Raw genomic sequence first — 20,060 nt, 5'->3', positions numbered from 1 at the left:
ATCCTTTAATGTCTATTTCGACTCTCTCAAACGGTTTCTCTGCTATAGGGCGCTCTTTCAATGGAGCTCGCGCTCTTTGATGTGCTGGCATCCTTTCCCAACATGTATGACAAGATTTAGTGTAATCCATTACATCTCTGTTTACAGTGCTCCACCAAAATCAATCCAATATCCGAGTCAATGTCTTCTTGACACCTTGATGTCCTGAGAAAGCATTATTATGCGCTAGCCGAAGTACTTCAGGTATCAGAGCAATAGGTACGACAATCTGCGAATGCTCTTGAGATGATGTTCTATGTAATAAATACTCCATCTTTTGAAAGCGTTACCTTCTCCCGTAGTAAACATTGTAATTGTAGTTTTCTGGATGATCCAAACTCAATTGCTTCGATTAATCCCTACTAACATGGCTAGATGCCGCTGATAGCACAAGATCTCTCCACTGGAAGTCCCCGAAAGTGTTTGTTGTCCAACAATCGCTCAACATACAAATTTCGGTGAGCTTTCCCGAGGCGTAAACAATGACGCGGGACTTGTTATATTGTCTTCCTGAGTAAACTGTTCTTCGCCATTGCCAAATCCAATTCGACTGAGAGCATCCGCCACTCTATTTCGATCTCCTTTTATGTATTTAGGAGTGAACAGTATTCTTGTAATTCCGCTATCCACCTTGCACGACGACCGCATGGGTCTTTGGCAGTAGATAGATACCATAATGGAGTGGAAAATGATCAGTCCGCAGCAAAAAGTTTGTTCCTAACAAATGGTGTCGAAAGTGACTAGTTGCCGTAACGACTGCAAGAAATTCTCTATCACATGTAGAGTATCGTCTCTCTGTCTTAGATAAAGATCTACTAAAATATGCAATCGTAGTACTTTTGAACTTTCTTGTGCCAGTTCTGCACCAATCCCTACAATTGATATATCTGTAGTCAAAACAAAGGTTTATCTGCCATACGATGAGCCAAGATCGCTGCTGTAGACAAGTTTTGCTTCAAAGCAATAAATGCATCAAGACAATGAGTTAACCTCTAAACTTTCTGTTCTCCAGCTAACATAGATGTCAAGAGTGCTGCAAATTTAGCATACTGTGGAATAAATCGACGATAAAAACAAGTGATGCCCAAGAAAACCTTCACCTCCTTGGCAGTAGTAGGTGTAGGTATTCTTTCAATAGCTGCAGCCTTCCGTAGATCAGGGTTAATTCCTTCCGCTCTAATATGAAATCCACAGAATGTTGCCTGAGTTGTAATAAATTGACATCATTTCTTCGCAGTAAGTCGAAGTCCGTGTTTGTGAAGAGTTGACAATGCTTGTTCCAACCGATCCAAATGTAATTGAAATGTATCTGAAACTATACAGATATCATCCATACAGAGGACTAGCTGAATTGGTGTTTAATGTCACAGAACTAGTGACATCATTCGACAAAACGTTGTTGGAGCTCCCTTCAACCCAAACGGCCTTCTGTTGAATTCATACAAACCCGAAGGTGTCCGGAACGCTGTCCTTTTCTTAGCCTTTTCCAAGATTGGTACTTGAAAATATCATCTTGCCAAGTCCAAGATGCTAAAAAAATTTGCTCCCGACAGTGACTTAAACACCTCTTGAAAATTCCCAGGTGGTATTGCTGTGTCTTTAGTTTTACAATTTAACTGTCTGTAGTCTGCACATAAATGAAGACTCCCATCACTCTTTCTAACTGGACATATAGGTGCCGCAAGTCCAGAAGTAGATGGTCAAATTATCCCATCTTGCTGTATCGTCTCACTTCATCTTCAACCTCAGCTTTCCATCTTGTAGGTAGATTTCGAGGGCGGCAAGCTATTGAAGTTTTAGTAGAATGCGGAATCGTATTTCAACATCTTCTGAATACCCTTCACTGCCTGGATAAGAGAACACGTCCCGATGACGTTTTAGAAGATTCTCCAAATGTTAGTTCTCATCAGAACGCAGTGACTCACCCAGATCTATGTCAACCATTGGGTTGTAAATATTGGTACTCTTTCCAACTGGTCTTCGATCCACCCCATCCAACGCAGTTGCCTCAGTAAATTTCGCCAAATCTGTCCTTTATGTATTAAGATGCATGACCCGTCCTGCGTACGGACAGAGTACTGTAGTGTTATGACGGAAGACTCAGTTTGAGCATGTGTAGACACGCCATGTGCAATTTTTTTGCTAGAAATCGACACACTCCCTGTGTGGATTCAGTTCAAATAACTGATGTGGGCGTGTGTTCGAATAAACTGGAATGTGCTAATTAGTTAATATCCCGTTGAAGACAAATGAAAACTTAACCAAGTGTTCCATTCCGAGAAAGTTGCAGCGACTTTTCCGTTCAGAGATATAAATCTGCGCAATAGAAACTTGAAAGTCACGTGCAGTTTCTTACTCAGCCATAGGATACATGCAGCAGCTTGACATGCAGGCATGCACGATTTAGCGCACTGTTTGCTCTCTGTTTGTGATGTGTTCACACTCCCAGTGTAGCGCTCGGTGCAGGAAACGTGTAGGTTGGATTCAGTGCGAACGCAGTCACACGTCTTTTCAGTGAGTCTTCTCGGAGCCATTTCAACAGTCCCATTGGATGTTATAACTTCGAAGACGTTGCTGCAGTAACGAATGTGACAGGTATTCGGCGAGCGTACTCGGGAAAACCAAAGGTAGGCGTATTTCTAAATACCTAGATATCCTACGTCGCCGGTGAATAAACGAAACGCTCCAAGCATACCGTCCGAGGTCAGCTTAATTTGGTGGAGGTCCGATGAGCCGTTGCAGAGTAATTCGCTTGCGAGTGGAGGCGGGTCCACCTGGGATATTTTACAATATACTCTGCACGTTTCCAATCTATACGCACTGACCATTACTAAGTACACTTCTACGTCTTTGCTCTGGACGTAATTTGATGTTATCTAAAGCGCGCGAGTAGAGGCGGGTCCTCTTGGGATATTATAGAATATACTCAGTACGTTTCCAACCTACCTACATTCACTGAACAATATTTCTTTTCAGAACTCTTATCTTTTTGCTGTAGATGTAGTTCGATGTTTAAAATAAACAAATCAACTAAATCTTGCTCAGATGACGCAGTCTGATGAGACTGCTGAATATTTATAGCATTGTGACGTAACAATGGCATGTGAACAAGCAATGGATATTGAAAGTGAGCATTGCACTCTTAGTTATGAGAAAACAGAGCTACCCTAGAAGATTGAGTTTACGTAACGGTACATCCTTCCAATTGAGTCTATCAGAAGTATGCCGTTTACTTTCTGAACGACGAACAGCACTATCATGTAGTTCTACGATGCACCCCCAAAAGGGGACCCGACTGAAAAAGCTGGAAAACGACGACACCCTCCCCATGTTCATACCCATGTAGATTTACGCCTGTACCCCAAATTTTAGCCTCGTGGGTGATCCGGTCTAGCCAGCTATCGAACTTACAACACACACACACACACACACACACACACACACACACACACACACACACACACACACACACACACACACACACACACAACACCGCCGATTTTATATAGTAGTATAGACTACAGGTTCTGTGCAGACATTCATAACCCTCACCGGAAAATCTCTTCCTTTTCCTCCAACACAACAGGGAGCACATCCCAAAACTCGTGAACGTTCAGATAACTCATCAACTACTTCTAAAATTCCTGTCCGTTCACTAGTAACATTGGAGTGTATATTTCCCCAAATGGTGTATATTTCCCCAAATAGGCCCGACTATTACACTGCTTGGCGAATATACCCGAACAAACTTTAACTAACGCACTTCAGACCTTGTTGGTTCTGATTTGACTGGTTAGAATGTTGTCACTTCTTTCCCTTTCAGGGAAACTTTCTATTAGCGACATCTATCTGGACCTCAAGAGTCAACAGAATATCAGTGCTCAAAACCCCACAGTCGATTCCTTTCACAACGAAAAATGAACTGTATACCTTATGAGATCCCAACTGAAACGACGTAACTACAGTTCCCTCACATTGTCAGGTAGTACCATCAACCATTATTGGTTGGCGAACAATATTCCTTTTAACTGTCATGTGGTTCATCTGAACAACATCAAGTGGTATCAAGCTGATGTCTGCTCTTGTATCCACCAAAAAAGAAAGAGGTTGTTGATCAATATTAGCGGTAACCATAATTTGACTGTGAAGAGCTGTGGCTAAATTAGTGATCTGACCTCCTCTCTTTGATGCAGAAGATGCAGCAGTACAGTTTCGGGCAACATGACCCAGTCTCAAACATCGATGACAATCATGAAAATGAGGGCAAATGGACCGGAGGTGGTTAATATCACCACAAATATAACATTTCTTCTTAAGCATTGGATCTTGAGGTTGCTGATACTTCCTTCTAGGTGTCCACTTCTAACCGCGACCACGCATCGATTGCACTGTCGCTTGGGTGTCTAAACTGTCGTTGCCAAAAACGGTAACTGTCTGACGAGTAGATGACATATCGTTGTAGATTTCCATGTCACATCTGGAAACTTGATTGACTGGTAAAGCGGTAAACTGCTTTGATTGACTAGACTTGCATTTGCCGGTGACGGTCTTACTGACGAAATTCCGGCTAATCGAAGTTGGTTGACTTCTTCTGCTAATTCTTTGACACCTTCAGCGTTATTAGTCTTGTCTCTTCTCAACAGGATTTGGAATTCTCTTGGTAGTTTATCTAGAAAAGCGTCTCTGGCCAAAGTAATCGCGGACCCACTATCAAACTTCGAATACGCTAGCCGTACTAACCTGTCAATGTCGTGAGCGAACGCTGCTAGTGGTTCTTCGAATTGTTTCCAGTTTCTGCCGCGCAACTCCTACACCGCGAGCCGCCTATCTATTGACCCACAGAGGAACTCCTTCTTTAGAGTGTAAGCACAAATAACATCAAAATCTTGCTTTTCCTCACTCTGATGACGTTGATAGTTCTCAAAGGCCGCCTCTTCTAATCGGGATGCTAGAGCCAGTGCCTTTTTCTTACCCTCAAAGCCCTTAAGTGCTGTCCAAAAAATAATACTGTCCAGAAAGGAAAGTAATTTCCAGTTTCTTCAAAAGCCTGAGGCGCATCACGTTGCATTCTAAAATCCTACTCCTGCCACCAATGTTTTACACAAGGCGATTGCAGGTAAAAAAACTGATGTACTATAAGTAAGTGTTGTTTATACAACCACTGATATGCTAAGGTGCACTAAGACGTAAAACTATTATATTAATACATTACATTAGTAGGTGCGGATGACTCTTCAGACAGTGAAGAGATCCTCCTAATTATAAGAGACGACGAGACTGACAACAATGACTAAATAATACAATTAGTCTCGTGAGTGTCGTTTAGTAGCGGTATTCTTTGTTGGTAATCATGGCAGGAGTCTCTTTTCGGGAAGCATTTTTTAGTCTGGACAAGTAAGGTACTAAATTATTTCGGAGCCAATCATCGTCTTAGAACCTGAATGTCGGTTGTAAATTTTCATTTGTCTAGCAGTAATTGGTTATGTTAGGTGCACTAACGCTGATAGCCGTAATAAGGACTCTGGTGCACGCACACATCTTATTTTTAGTTTCAGCTTTAGTTCTTCGATCTTTTGGTGAAAGGAAATGCCTAGCAGCGTCCGTGGAACATCACCTTTGACAACTGGTTGAGCGGTGGTCTCGCTAGTCGAGCGTTTAGACTAGCTAGCGGTCTGCAAAAGAATCTAAAGAGTCGTTGTTTCTTCCCGTACACCAAGATATCTTCGCAAACACGGCCGACGTCTTTTTTCGTCCGTGAGATCTCATTGCATTTACAAACCATATGTTGATCTAGGTAAAACTACCATCTAGCATCACTTTTTAATAAGTACTTTGGAAATCATTTTAGTATCGCTTTGGCCCAGACTAGAATTTGTGCGCTTTGCGCGCTTTCTTGTCTGGTATTTCGAGACTGACACGAATCAGTAGAGTCCCATATCTGTATGTGTTCGGATAACGGCTAGATTCGGACGAACAAATTCCTGTTTGGCACCGACAATTGGATTTTTGTAAAAACATCTTTCTTGAGGTCTTTTTCCCTAAAAATAATTCTCGTGCTTGTAAGCCACTCCTACATATTTTCTGCTTAATTTTGTTAAAACTATTTTTAATACAAAGTTGGGGTAAGGAGCGTTATCAAGCACGATAACAGAGCCTGGCTGTACATAGACCGGCAGCTTTTCGAACTGCTCCAAGAAATGCTCTGAGTATAATTGGTTATGATAGTCTTTGGTCTATCTGTATCTGTTTCCGTCTCTGTTTGTCTCCGTCTCCGTCTCCGTCTTCGTCTCCGTCTCCGTCTCCGTCTCCGTCTCCGTCTCCGTCTCCGTCTCCGTCTCCGTCTCCGTCTCCGTCTCCGTCTCCGTCTCCGTCTCCGTCTCCGTCTCCGTCTCCGTCTCCGTCTCCGTCTCCGTCTCCGTCTCCGTCTCCAGCTCCAGCTCCGTCACCGTCCCCGTCCCCGTCTCCGTTTTCGTCCCCGTTCACGTCTTCGCCTCCGTCTCCGCCTCCGTCTCCGTCTCCGTCTCCGTCCCGTCTCCGCCTCCGTCCCCGTCTCCGTTTCCGTCTTCGTCCTCGTCCCCGTCTCAGTTTCGTCCCCGTCCACGTCTTCGTTTTCGTCCCCGTCTCCGTCTTCGTCTCCGTCTCCGTCCCCGTCCCCGTCTCCGTTTTCGTCCCCGTCCACGTCTCCGTTTTCGTCCCCGTCCACATCTCCGTTTTCGTCCCTGTCCACGTCTCCGTCTCCGTCTCCGCCTCCGTCTCCGCCTCCGCCTCCGCCTCCGCCTCCGCCTCCGCCTCCGCCTCCGCCTCCGCCTCCGCCTCCGCCTCCGCCTCCGCCTCCGCCTCCGCCTCCGCCTCCGCCTCCGCCTCCGCCTCCGCCTCCGCCTCCGCCTCCGCCTCCGCCTCCGCCTCCGCCTCCGCCTCCGCCTCCGCCTCCGCCTCCGCCTCCGCCTCCGCCTCCGCCTCCGCCTCCGCCTCCGCCTCCGCCTCCGCCTCCGCCTCCGCCTCCGTCTCCGCCTCCGTCCCCGTCTCCGTCTCCGTCTCCGTCCCGTCTCCGTCCCGTCTCCGCCTCCGTCTCCGCCTCCGTCTCCGTCTCCGTCTCCGCCTCCGTCTCCGCCTCCGTCTCCGCCTTCGTCTCCGCCTTCGTCTCCGCCTTCGTCTCCGCCTTCGTCTCCGCCTTCGTCTCCGCCTTCGTCTCCGCCTTCGTCTCCGCCTCCGTCTCCGCCTCCGTCTCCGCCTCCGTCTCCGCCTCCGTCTCCGCCTCCGTCTCCGCCTCCGTCTCCGCCTCCGTCTCCGCCTCCGTCTCCGCCTCCGTCTCCGCCTCCGTCTCCGCCTCCGTCTCCGCCTCCGTCTCCGCCTCCGTCTCCGCCTCCGTCTCCGCCTCCGTCTCCGCCTCCGTCTCCGCCTCCGTCTCCGCCTCCGTCTCCGCCTCCGTCTCCGCCTCCGTCTCCGCCTCCGTCTCCGCCTCCGTCTCCGCCTCCGTCTCCGCCTCCGTCTCCGCCTCCGCCTCCGCCTCCGCCTCCGCCTCCGCCTCCGCCTCCGCCTCCGTCCCCGTCTCCGTCCCCGTCTCCGTCTCCGTCTCCGCCTCCATCTCGCACACTTTTCTGAACATCGCAATAACCTTCTCTTAACTCTAAAGCAGATTTTAGACAGAGCAGCAACAAGTAAAGTAAATTTGATATGAAATGCAAGGAATAAAAGAAATTGGTGTTCTGTGGACACATGCCTTCTTGATTTCATTGCGTGGGATACTATGATGGTAGTACGTCTAACTTAACCTAGGGTTTCAAGATGGCAAACATGTAGAAGAGTAATTTAAAACTTTTAGTGAGTATCTTTTATATTTTATTAATTAATAATATAAAGCTTTGTAAAAACTCTATATATGACTGAGCAACTCACTTACAAAAATATGTTGTTGGAATAATTTCCCGTATATAGCTCTGGGAATGGTGGTTTACTATATCTGTCACGTTCAGAAGTGCGCCGGACCCTTAGCTCACAAAGCAGTATTCGCAATTTCTTGTGCATGGAAAACACAAAACCATAAACGATTCGTTAATCTGATGCGGACAACGTTTATGAAAATATCATTTACAGAAAGAGTGTAATTCATGTTTTTCGATTGTTAGGTCTTGTCGGGAATAATCAACCGAATTTTAATCTGCACCGCTATAAATCCCGCTGGAAAGATAGACTACCGCAAGTTTGAGGGTACTAGTGATCGCTGAAGGCATAAAATACTCAAGGTTATCAATTTACGAAAATTTTGTATGTGAGCTCTTATCATAGTGAAGGATAGGTGGATAGCGTTTAATTAATTAACAGAGGGTTGCAATAGAGATAACTTGTGGTTTAGAACCTGGTATCAAACTTCTAACAAGAAAATGCATCGAGAGCAGAGCTAGATGATTACAGTAAATCCAAACATGTCAGCAAAACTTTTTCTGTCCGTCTGACGGTATGTCTTTAACTACGCGGTTTAACAGTACATTTTTTGTATTACAGAAGCAGCAACAGCAGTCACAACTACTTGAACGCAAGCAGGTGCAAATCAATGGTGGAGCTCAATGACCCGGCCCCAAGCCAACGAGCCAGTCAGATAGACTAACCTAAGATACTGACTGATGATTAAAATGAAATAATTGACTGACTCAGTCTTGATGGGTGTAAGGGTAATGAAGTGGTTTGAATTATAGCAATAGCATGATTGTGTCTTAATATTTAGGCATATTAACGTAAAGAGTTTCTATTTGATCCCAGAGTACTGTATACGAGGCAACAGCAGTACGGATCAAAAGTTGATAACAAAAGCCATTTTTGAACAATATTATTTAATAGCAAGGAAGAGAGAGATCGAGTCGTTACTAACACTTTGAAGGCGCTAATTTGCGTTTGTCTGTCACTCTGTTGTTCTCTTTTCCGTGATCTAAAGAAACAATAGATTGGAAGACGAAAGGACGATCCAGCAATTTTTATGACTTAGTACATTACGGCAGACAGTGATTGCATCTCGTCTAGTGTAGCTAAACAATCTTGTTTCTTATATTTCATAAATATCATACGGGCTTCTCGACTCAAAAGGAAATCACGAGTTCGTCTGGTGTTTGAAGCCAGCGTTGGGAGATGGTCTACAAACCTTTGCAAGCGTGTCTCACGTTCTTGATTGTACTTTATGGCTTACTGAGTATTCAAGGTACTTTATGTTTACCTACGTTAATAGCCGTTTCTACACAAAACACACTTTTTGTTCAGAATCGGTAATGCAATTTGCTGAAACTGAGGGTACAGTAGCATTTTGAAAGCAGTTTATCTAAACATAAGTAGTCTGATAAGGTTTACAGATCGACTAGACCGTAAGGTTATTATTGTCCTTGCTACCTATAGACACTTAGGTGTGTAATGGGAATTCAATATTGCTGGGTGTGGCCATAAAGACAGACAAGGTCTGATGTCTTGTTATCAAAGCAGCTATGTACACCATATTAAATTATAAGCCTCTACTATTTTAACACAAATTAACATAATTTTATTATTATTATATTTAAAATTGAGAGCACTTTTATTTACAGCTAAGTTAAATCTGCAGAATACATAATAAAATGTCTCACAGTAAAATTTTAAAGTTTGAAATATCAAGTAAAATATTTTAGTAATGTTAAACATGATCAGTTGGAAGCGATTAAGAGTGATCTGTCAATATCAAAACGCTTTGACCTGCTAGAATGAAAACATATGTAAGCACAAACCAGTTTAGGATACAAAGACATTCATAATGCAGCTGTACATTTTCTAACTATAATTCGTCTTCAAAATTAAATAATGATTGTTTGTAATTAATTAATATTGATGTATTAAGTTAATTAATTTTTAAAAAATATTAGATTGAAGATTTAAAAAATCGTTATAAATATGAATTTAATCATGTATGAAGTGTGTAGTCTTCTAGCCATTACTGTTTTGTCGTTTAATCTTTTTGACAGAGGACACAATATTAATTTATTTGCTTGTTTGCTTATATTACTTGTCAGGTTGCACTCTTGTGTGCTTCAATGGTGGCACGGTTATAGATGCCTGTACCGCTTGCCAATGTGCTCCTCAGTGGACGGGATACAACTGCTCAGGTAAAATATATTATTCACTATGCAAGAACGTCTGCACACGTAAATATTGTAGACAACCAATACGCGCATACTAAATCATATCCGATTAAAAACTAGTAAAACTTAACCGTAAAATTTAGATTTCATGATTGATTTTTATTAATTCTGAAAAGGGAGTCTAACTGAAGCGTTTGGTAATTATGTATTCGTTAGGAATCAATAGTGACAACTGACATCCTACAAATGGGTGGAGTTTCCCCTGCCCATATTGTCCTTGTTAGCACACTCATGTCTGTTTGACTATGCAGAACAAGCAAATGTATATACTCGTGCATGATCGTGATTTTACCAGGAACGGAAAAGACAACTCGCCTGTCTAAAACGTTTCATTTTAAGAATAGTGTTTGGGAAACGCTGTTGTAAACGTCATTCAGTTGTAGGTCAAAGCGGCAATAAATTAAATGCGAATTTTTAACATAACACAGTCTGTTCTTGCTACACAAGTTAGACTTCTGCAATAAAAGAATGTTATATAAGGCAGATTCTGACCAACGAATGGGATCGCATGAGAAAGGAGGAGCCTTGAGCTGCTTTTCCGAGAATGAGATTCAGTGTCACATGCACTTGTCATCTTGTAGCGGATATCAACTGCCAAATTTACCACAACCTACAGTAGAATTACAAATACGCTACACATTTGGTTAGCTTCCTTGGGTAAAATGAGCGCTCATCACACTGTGCAAGATTTTGATGATTCCTAATCTAGATCTGAAAAATCTTTTATCTTGAAAATAAATAATGCTATAATGATTATATATTTAATGATAAAATTTATTTTGGGTACATTTTAATTTAATTTAATATATATGTATATAATATTGATCGTTATACTGTACTATTAAAGTAAAACATCCCAACGCAAATAACTAAATAACATAAAGCACCAATAATAAATTTGATATTGTTGGATTAATACAAATAAGCAATAATTTGCTTAAATAGGGATGCAGAAAGTGAACTAAGATAACAATAAATTTTGCGACGAGACAACCAATACAGCACTAATTTTTTTTTATCTAGAGCCATGCGGTGGAACGGTTTCCTTTAGTAACGGAACAATATCTTCACCTGGATTCCCAATCGGTTACAGAAATTACGAAAATAGCATTTGGAATGTTGACGTGTCTCCTAACTCTACAGTCGTCCTATCATTTAAATTGTTAGACTTGGAAAGAGGTATCGACACAGTTTCCATCTACAAACGCAAAGAAAATGAGAGAAATCTTCAACATGTGAAATCATACAGTGGTAATGTTATTCCTGATGACCTTATCATGGAAAATTCGCTTTCGATAACATTCACAAGTGACCATTCAGTGACTGGGCAAGGATTTTTGTTAACTTGGGTTATATATAAAGGTAAGTCAATGGAAATTTCAACACAATAAAACCAAATTTGATCTTTCTTTAGGTGTAGTTCCAAGATTTTTAGATGATAGAGGTAACTTCTTGCGTATAACATCTATTAAAGGCAACAATGTCGCATTACTATGTAATGCTATTGCAATACCCAAACCAAAGATTTTATGGAAAAAGGATGGTTTTCCAATTTCCCAAAGGAAAATGTCGTTTATATTGAAGCACAATGGTAATGAGCTTTTCTACCCTCGTGCAAAGGAATTAGATGCTGGCTTGTATACGTGTGAAGCAGGAAACTACTTGGGAACAATACATCGCAGCTTTCTTGTATCAGTTTATGGTATTTTAAACTGCTAACACTGTGTTTACATGTTGTTTATGTACATCAAACGAAAGCTGCAAATACATTTGATATTGATATGCTAACTGAACACACACCCCTGCACGTACACACATACACAGACACATACACAGACACAGACACACTTGCGCATACTTTTAGACACACCTAAATTACACACACACACACACACACACACACACACACACACACACACACACACACACACACACACACACACACACACACACACATGCACCCACACACATGCATATATATATGCACACTACAGACACAAGGGTCCGGTCCAGTTTAATAACTACCGTCACACGGTCACGTTTGCCTTCACGAAGTAGAGGTTTCTTTCTCTCTTCCACACTTTGGTCATACCTTATGACTCTCTGTCTTCTAGAGGTCCTAATCTTTGCTCGTGCACACCTCACACATAAAATCTCTGACTGTTACCGGAGCACGTACGTCCATTCTCTCTCTCCAACGTTACTAACATTTCGACACAAAGCACTCCACCCCTCTGTCCACCTCACAGCCTCATCTAAGTTACCTACCATTCCTCCTTCTGTACTTGAATGTCTCAAAGTCTAGCTCTTCTTAATATGTTTCTCTACATCCTTTTGACCACATTTCGGGCCGATTTGAAGCAACAATCCAAATAAGGTCTTGGTATTATAGGGTCAAGCACATAACACACACACACACACACACACACACACACACACACACACACACACACACACACACACACACACACACACACACACACACACACACACACACACACACACACACACAACACAGGGAAGCCGCACATATGAATTGGCGTGGTCACACATTCCTACTCACTTACTAAGATCTACAAAAGTTTTTGTTTACTATTACTCAAAGTCATTCAGTTTGCATTGTGCACAGTAAAGTCCATCAAACATACACGGATATACATTTTATTTTCATTAGTTGATTTTGGTAGTTATTAGAAACGGTGTAATTGAGACTAATTCTTATGTTATTTTAGTTGCACCAGTTGTAGTTCGTCATCCTGCCAGTATTCACTTCGAACCTTTCCTCGAACGCTTTCAAAATGCGGCATTTTGGTGCGAAATTTACGGGATTCCAGAGCCTGATGTCAATTGGAAAAAGGTTTAAGCACATTTTAGTCATTGATAACACTGTAAAAGTATCCGTATTTTGCTTGCTTTTAGGATGGAGTACCAATCGAACTAACAAGAACTTACTTTAGAAAGGGAAGGAGATGGCTAATAATAAGGAATGTGTTTATCTCTGATTTTGGGAACTACTCTTGCTATGCCAACAATTCACTGGGGCAAGCAGAGTCGGTTCCAGCTACGCTATCAGCAAATAATTATATCTGTACGTAAGAGTGCAATATGTGTTCAATATTTCATATGCCTAATTCTTTCTCCACATGTTTTAGACAGTGGTGTCCTATACAATTCGCAGTTAACAGTCCATCCAAATGTTAACATATTCGGACATGTTGACATTAATATTTTCTGCCGATCATGCAGACGATACGCGTCGAGTACACGAGGAAATAATACTCTAGTTAGCGTTTATAAAAATGGCGTCTACATAAATACGTCAACCAATAACCGAACCTTTCTGGTGCAAAAAACAAATGAAATTTCATTTACAATTTTAAATGTGACCGAAGCAGACGGCGGAATATACGAAATTAGAGAGAATGTTGACAACACCTCTCTGTTTACAATAATTGACGTTCAAGGTCAGTAGCTGCAATATATTTTACTATACTGAGTGCTAACCGTGGTTGACAATTCACGTCATTTCAGTTCCACCAAACAACACAGTGATCACAGCTACAAACGATGTCTCGAAAAGTTTTACTGACAATAGAACAATTGTTTGCCAATCTGCTCTCGTGTATCCCCAACCATCCTTTGTTTGGTACAAAAACGGAATGACTATAAACAACCAGTCCGATAAGCATGAAATTGTTGACGGCCATTTTACGAGTTATCTGATACTAAAAACCAACTCGATTATCCAAACTGGTGACATTTACAACTGCACTGCTATTAATGATGCTGGAACAGGAACTGCAAGTATTACAGTGACTTCTAAAGGTGGAAAATATTGAAGGCTATCCTTTTACGTCAAATTTGTATGTGACTTTATATTATAGTAAAGGATGGATGGATAGACTCTAACAGGGGGTCGCAATGCAGTGTATCTTGTGGTTCAGAACCTGGTATCATACTTGTACAGCGGCAATGCATAAAGAGCCAACCAAGATGCAAAGGACAATCAGTCTACACACAAACATGTCAAGCAAACAATTCCGGTCCGTTCTATGGTATCCATCAAACTATGTCATTTTACAAGCAGTATTATATATACTTTTAATGTAATATATATACAGAAGCTACAGCATCAGTCATGACAACTTGGATGTCAACTGAAATCAACAATAAAACAACAAGTATAAGAGGTTTTCTAATTATAAATATTTCTAATTATCAATTTTACAAGCAGCATTGTAACTACTGTCATTTTACTATATATGCAAAAGCTACAGAAGCAGTCACGACAACTTGGATGTCACCTCAGAGCGACCAAAAAACCACAAGTATAAGATGTTTCCCAATTATAAATATTTCAAGTTTTAGGAAATGATGTATAAAAATATATAAGTAAAAATTATATATATATATATTACATTTTTCCCTTTATAACTGCTCTATGGTTGGAACTGTGCAATGAAATGCGTACACATAGCATCCCAAAAAGCAGTTTGTGAGTGACCACATTTTAAAGTTAACAAAACTTTGATGTAGACGGTCTAAAGGTAGAGAAACAGTAACATGATCTAAAAAATCAAAAGCAGTTGTCACAAAGCTGACCATGCACAGACGCAGAAGAAGAGTAATATTACATAAATCATTGACAACATCAGAGACAAACTGACTGTAGAAACAGACATAATTGAAGAGGGTTGATAGCAGAAGAGAAAAAGCAAAAAATACGAAGAGTTTCACCAATATATATATATATATATATATATATATATATATATATATATATATATACAAATGAGTTATAAGGTTTTCTATAAATTGTGTTGTGCATTAGCACCCTCAGCAACCGCGACAACGTGGATGACAACTCAAAGCACTAATGAAAAGACAAGTAAGTTGATATCTAAAACACATTAATTAATATCTAAGCAATTGCTCATTCAGTTATATCAATGTCTATAATGATTGTTTACAGAAACAACAACAGCACCCACGACAACAAAGACATCAACTCAAAATCTTCATCAAACTACAAGTATTTTGTTATTTAATTGTAAAAGATATGTTTAGTTTATTGTCAAACGTTAAAAATGTAAATATTATATTATTATTCCAGATGACTATATAACTAATCCTGCTCCATCACAGAAGTCTGCTTACATATCTACTACCGGTGCAACGTTAGCAAGTAAGTCGATAAACATTTTCAAAGAGATTAAGCAATATATATGTATATATATATATATATATTTAAATGAGTTATACGGTTTTCTATAAATTTTGTTGTACATTAGCACCCACAGCACCCGCTACAACGTGGATGACAACTCAAAGCACTCATGAAAAGACAAGTACGCTGATATCTAAAACGTCTTAATTAAGATCTAAGCAATTGCTTATGCAGTTATATCAATGTCTATAATGATTGTTTACAGAAACAACAACAGCACCCACGACAACAAAGACATCAACTCAAAGTCCTCATCAAACTACAAGTATTCTGTTATTTAATTGCAAAAGATATTCTTAGTTTATTGTCAAACGTTAAAAATGAAAAGGTCTTATTATTCCAGATGACTATATAACTACTCCTGCTCCAGCACAGACGTCTGCTTACATATCTACTCCCGGTGCAACGTTAGCAAGTAAGTCGATAAACCTTTTCGAAGAGTTTTGATATGTTACAACGTTATTTGTCTATACTAACAATTTTTAATTTAAACCCACCATTACAATTGAAACTGAAGATGTTATATAATTGTCGTTTTACAGATATTAAAGTATCGACGCACACAAAAAAATCAACTCAAATTTCTCAGACGACAAGGAGTAAGTTATTTTGTTAAATACTGAAATTTTGAATTTAGAAAACTATAAAATTTCTTGACATGTCACAGAAGACAATACCACTACTATCGATCCTTCACATAGTTCGGTTCATATTAGTAGTCGAATCTCAATAAAGACAACATATGGTAATTGATAAATATGTTATTGTATTCTAAACGTTTGAAATTATTTTATTAACTTCTTTTCAAACTTTAGACAGTAAACAAGAACTGTCTCAAGGTGCTGTTGCAGGGATATCTCTGACAACGATAGTGATCACAGCTGGTATTCTTTCTGGAATTGTTTTCTATATTATTTGGCGCCGGAATAAACAAAAAATACCGAGCTCTGCCAGGAAAGACAATACGTCGGCAATCGTGCTTAGAAATAGAGCGAATGACAAGAGTCCAAAACAGAAATCAAGTATGAGCAAAAAGGGGAAAGAAGAAAAGGAGTCAATTAGCTTGAAATTTCTTCTCTGCAGTCAGGCTCATAGCCATGGACACTCAGGTAATAAAGTGCAGAAAAGAAATCCATCTCGATCTATCAATCAAAGCATTGAGGAGAACCCTGCATATATAGCAACAAGCCCTGCAATGGACGATGCTGAAGAAAATCCTGCTTATATTGAAACAAGACCTGTAAAATTCTATGTGCAAGAAACCCCGGCATACCTGACACCAAGCTCCGCAGTGGATACTGCAAACAAAATCTTTGCATACAAGGGAACAAGCTCTGCCAAAGGCACAGGAGAAGAGAACCCGGCATACATTGCAACAAATCCTGTTACAGCAATACATAGTGTAGACGAAAACTGTGCATACATGACAACAAGTCTTGGATTGGTCAAACAAGAAGAGAACACTGCCTACATTGAAACTAGGCGTGAAAACAACAATTTGGAAGACGATTACGAAGCACCGTGCCCAATATATGAAGATACTAGTGATTGTTGATTACTACACGGTGTACCAGAATTGTTGTGTTGGATTGTTACTTTTCCGACGAAGTCTGATTTGAGTTGTTGTTCTAGATGTGTTTGTTGTGTAACGTTAGATGCGAGATGAATACGACATATGGATTTCAATCAATATTGCATTACTTTTGCCATGTGTGTACGCGTGTGCAACTCACATTGATTGCAAACAATGCTTTCAGTAAGTTATGAAAATAATTCATTTTAAAGGAATATATTAGAGATATGCGCTAGCTGCTGGCTTCGCCTTAGCTCCGCTAATGAGAAATCTCTACTAAACAAGTTGGGTATCTGGGCGATATCTCAAAGCAACCGGACAGACGTACGTTCATAACCTTTATAAACACAAAAACTGACAGGGCTGTTTCAAGAATTTCGGCTGCCAAGTGAAGCATATTTGCTCGCCATCAAATCACGTGAACCTTACTGACGTCACAATGTTTCCACAAATGGTCTCTCCGTTGTTTCTGTCGCTCTAAGAGCGGTGGAAACTGTCATGCTACTTTCATGCAGTACATAGACTGACATTCGTTTTGTGCGATTTATTTCCGTCTGACAACATTTGAGAGAATTGGCGTTTTGTGAGATTCCTTAGCGATAAAGGCAGTGGACGCTGTTTTCGATCGCGTTCTAACAGGTTATGAAGCACTCATCCGTATGCAAGAACACTTTCCGCTAATAAACTCAATCGCAGGACCTCGCTATTTCTGCTGCGCACTACGCTGCGCATTCAAGCTGCGCAGTTCTTCAAAATGTTTATAGAATTACAAGTTCAGCATTAATTGATGTATTTTGATACCAGAACATCTGGCAGAACGGATTTTACAAGACTTTCTGCTAAAAAATTCAAGAAGCACATGAAGAGAAGCAGGGCTAGAGACACTTTAGCAATTTTTCTATTTAATCCGTTTTCCCTAGCTGTATTTGATAACCGAATAAATTACAAACAGAAACGCACTCCATTGACACTCAAATCCCGCTGAATTTCGTTACGTTGATCCTAAAATTCTTGCACAAAGCGAAGCGTCCAGCCTTCTGCAGCCACATTATGTAAACAATATGGGACTCTAGGATGCACACATTACGTAATGGTGAATAGGAGTCACCTGACCTGCAAACAATTGTTCTAATCTAAGCAGTCGGCAATGATTACCAGTGATTCTGAAACGATTTTCAAGCTCTTGATTGTGCTCTACGGCTTACAGCATATTCAAGGTACATGTACTGATCGTCACAATCAGCTAACAGTGTAATAACTTTGGCGTCGCTCACTGGCTGCGATGTGGTCGAACTGAAGCATTCTTTAGTTAACCGTACCTGCGGAGTTTTATTTGCTATAGTAAATTTTTGCGATACGGGAAAGTAGCCATACTAGTTTTGCAAGCGTTTCTGTCACGTGCGAGTAGTGTCGTGCACATGGTATAGTTGCCCGTGCTACAACAGTCTGCTTTATTACGTTGAATGTGATGTTTCTCTACGCAGCACGGTGTAGTAATAATTTCTCTACGCAACACGGTGTAATCACCTACCTATAAACCAAGAGTACATGCAAATAGTCGACATACGTAAGTTTGTTTTTGAACAAGAAGTATTTCTACGGCCATTTTGGCACCTATAATACACTAGCCAGTATGGAAAGAATGCAAAGTATGTGCATGCAAATTGGGATGGTCTCTCCGCTATCGGTAAAGTTTTAAAAACTCTACAATAAGTCTCAGTTATTAACTCTTTATTGTTTTCAAGATATACGTATACTGCAGCATAAAGTCAGCAGGCCAAGTAGCTGCAGTAAATCGATGGAACATATACAATAGCTAAGAATGCAAATATCATAGAAATAGAAATATAAAGTTTTTGTCTTTGAGTCAATTGTACGCAAATTCTACTGAAACCAACAATTTTTATCAATAAAGAATTAATCTAAATTTTAAAAATATTTAATTTAAATGCAATTAATGAAATACATAATGTGTTCCTACTAATATACTGTAATGTACTATATTATTTTTGTCGATTCTGTCTGTCTGTCTGTCTGTCTTACGGTAATATATTTCAAGAATTGAACTATTATACACTATCTAAGCAAACCAACTAAATACTACCCAAGCCAATAGGGCTTGATTCTACCTACATCAATTTATGTTTATGTTGCTGTATCTTGAGACAATCTTTTTATCTTTTCTATCAATCTGTCCGTCTGTCTATCTGTCTGTCTGTCTGTCTGTCTGTCTGTCTGTCTGTCTGTCTGTCTGTCTGTCTGTCTGTCTGTCGGTCGGTCTGTCTGCTGTCTCTGTCTTTTTGTAAATTATCAATCACGCAAATTTCCTGGTACAATTGGGTTACATAGTTATGCCTAAACACAGAGTTCTAAATCCCAATGCAAATGAATGTTTTGGTTGACAAAATTAACGTTTTAAGTAGAAAAGCCCCTCTCGAGCTGCAACATTTGATTGATCTTACTAGCAAAAGTGCCTTTATTGCTGCTATAAAACAACCACCAATTTCGTGTACAAACCGGTTATTTGATGTCTGACATCTTATGAGAACAATCAGCACCGTGCAATCTTGGTCAGATAAAAATTGTCGTTTGAACGACATGTCTGCATCCACATCCGGAGAGTTTATTAATGTATTACGGAGATTTGATTTTCCTGTGTGTACAATTATGAACTGCTTCATAATTGCATAGCAATACTAAAACCGGCTACTCAGTAAGTTTAATTAGCTGTTGACTATTTGTACGTTACCGGGTATTTTTAGAGGTTAATTAATTGTTAAGTGGCACCATGGACCGTTTAGGGCCACAATTTAGGCACCAGCCATAAACACTGGCTTGGCTATGGCATGCAAAGGGTTTGCACTGTTGTGCTTCATTAAATCTGTAAATCCCCGATAATAGTATACATATAACTGACTCTCTGCTGAATTAATAAATTATGGCAGGCGTCATGGAGTTAGGGCCAAGAAAAGGGACCCCTTACGACAATACAGGACCAAGTATGGTCCTGGAGACCATTCGTAGGAGCAAAAACCGGTCCTCCAACAAAAATTACTTATTGGGAACC

The 20,060-nt window shown here is 40.5% G+C and overlaps 2 protein-coding genes across 2 annotated transcripts; one reads left to right on the top strand and one right to left on the bottom strand.

The window, feature by feature from the left end:
- Positions 1-6,481: 6,481 nt before the first annotated feature.
- Positions 6,482-7,645, bottom strand: LOC134181758 (glycine, alanine and asparagine-rich protein-like). The gene has a single exon (XM_062649024.1). It carries the CDS (start codon positions 7,643-7,645, stop codon positions 6,482-6,484), a length of 1,164 nt encoding a protein of 387 aa, XP_062505008.1.
- A 3,578-nt stretch (positions 7,646-11,223) lies between these two features.
- LOC134182110 (hemicentin-1-like) lies at positions 11,224-17,122 on the top strand. The gene is made up of 18 exons (XM_062649450.1): positions 11,224-11,555; positions 11,608-11,895; positions 12,926-13,050; positions 13,113-13,281; positions 13,346-13,657; positions 13,725-14,018; positions 14,078-14,248; positions 14,315-14,383; positions 14,465-14,521; positions 15,025-15,081; positions 15,166-15,225; positions 15,307-15,378; positions 15,485-15,541; positions 15,626-15,685; positions 15,764-15,835; positions 15,963-16,019; positions 16,088-16,165; positions 16,236-17,122. The coding sequence occupies exons 1-18, from the start codon at positions 11,471-11,473 to the stop codon at positions 16,973-16,975; spliced, it is 2,823 nt and encodes a 940-aa protein (XP_062505434.1). The 5' UTR covers positions 11,224-11,470; the 3' UTR covers positions 16,976-17,122.
- The last annotated feature ends 2,938 nt before the right edge of the window (positions 17,123-20,060 follow it).

This window comes from Corticium candelabrum, chromosome 7, assembly GCF_963422355.1.
Source record: "Corticium candelabrum chromosome 7, ooCorCand1.1, whole genome shotgun sequence".
NCBI lineage: Eukaryota > Metazoa > Porifera > Homoscleromorpha > Homosclerophorida > Plakinidae > Corticium > Corticium candelabrum.
This window is presented reverse-complemented; position numbering and strand designations above follow the sequence as displayed.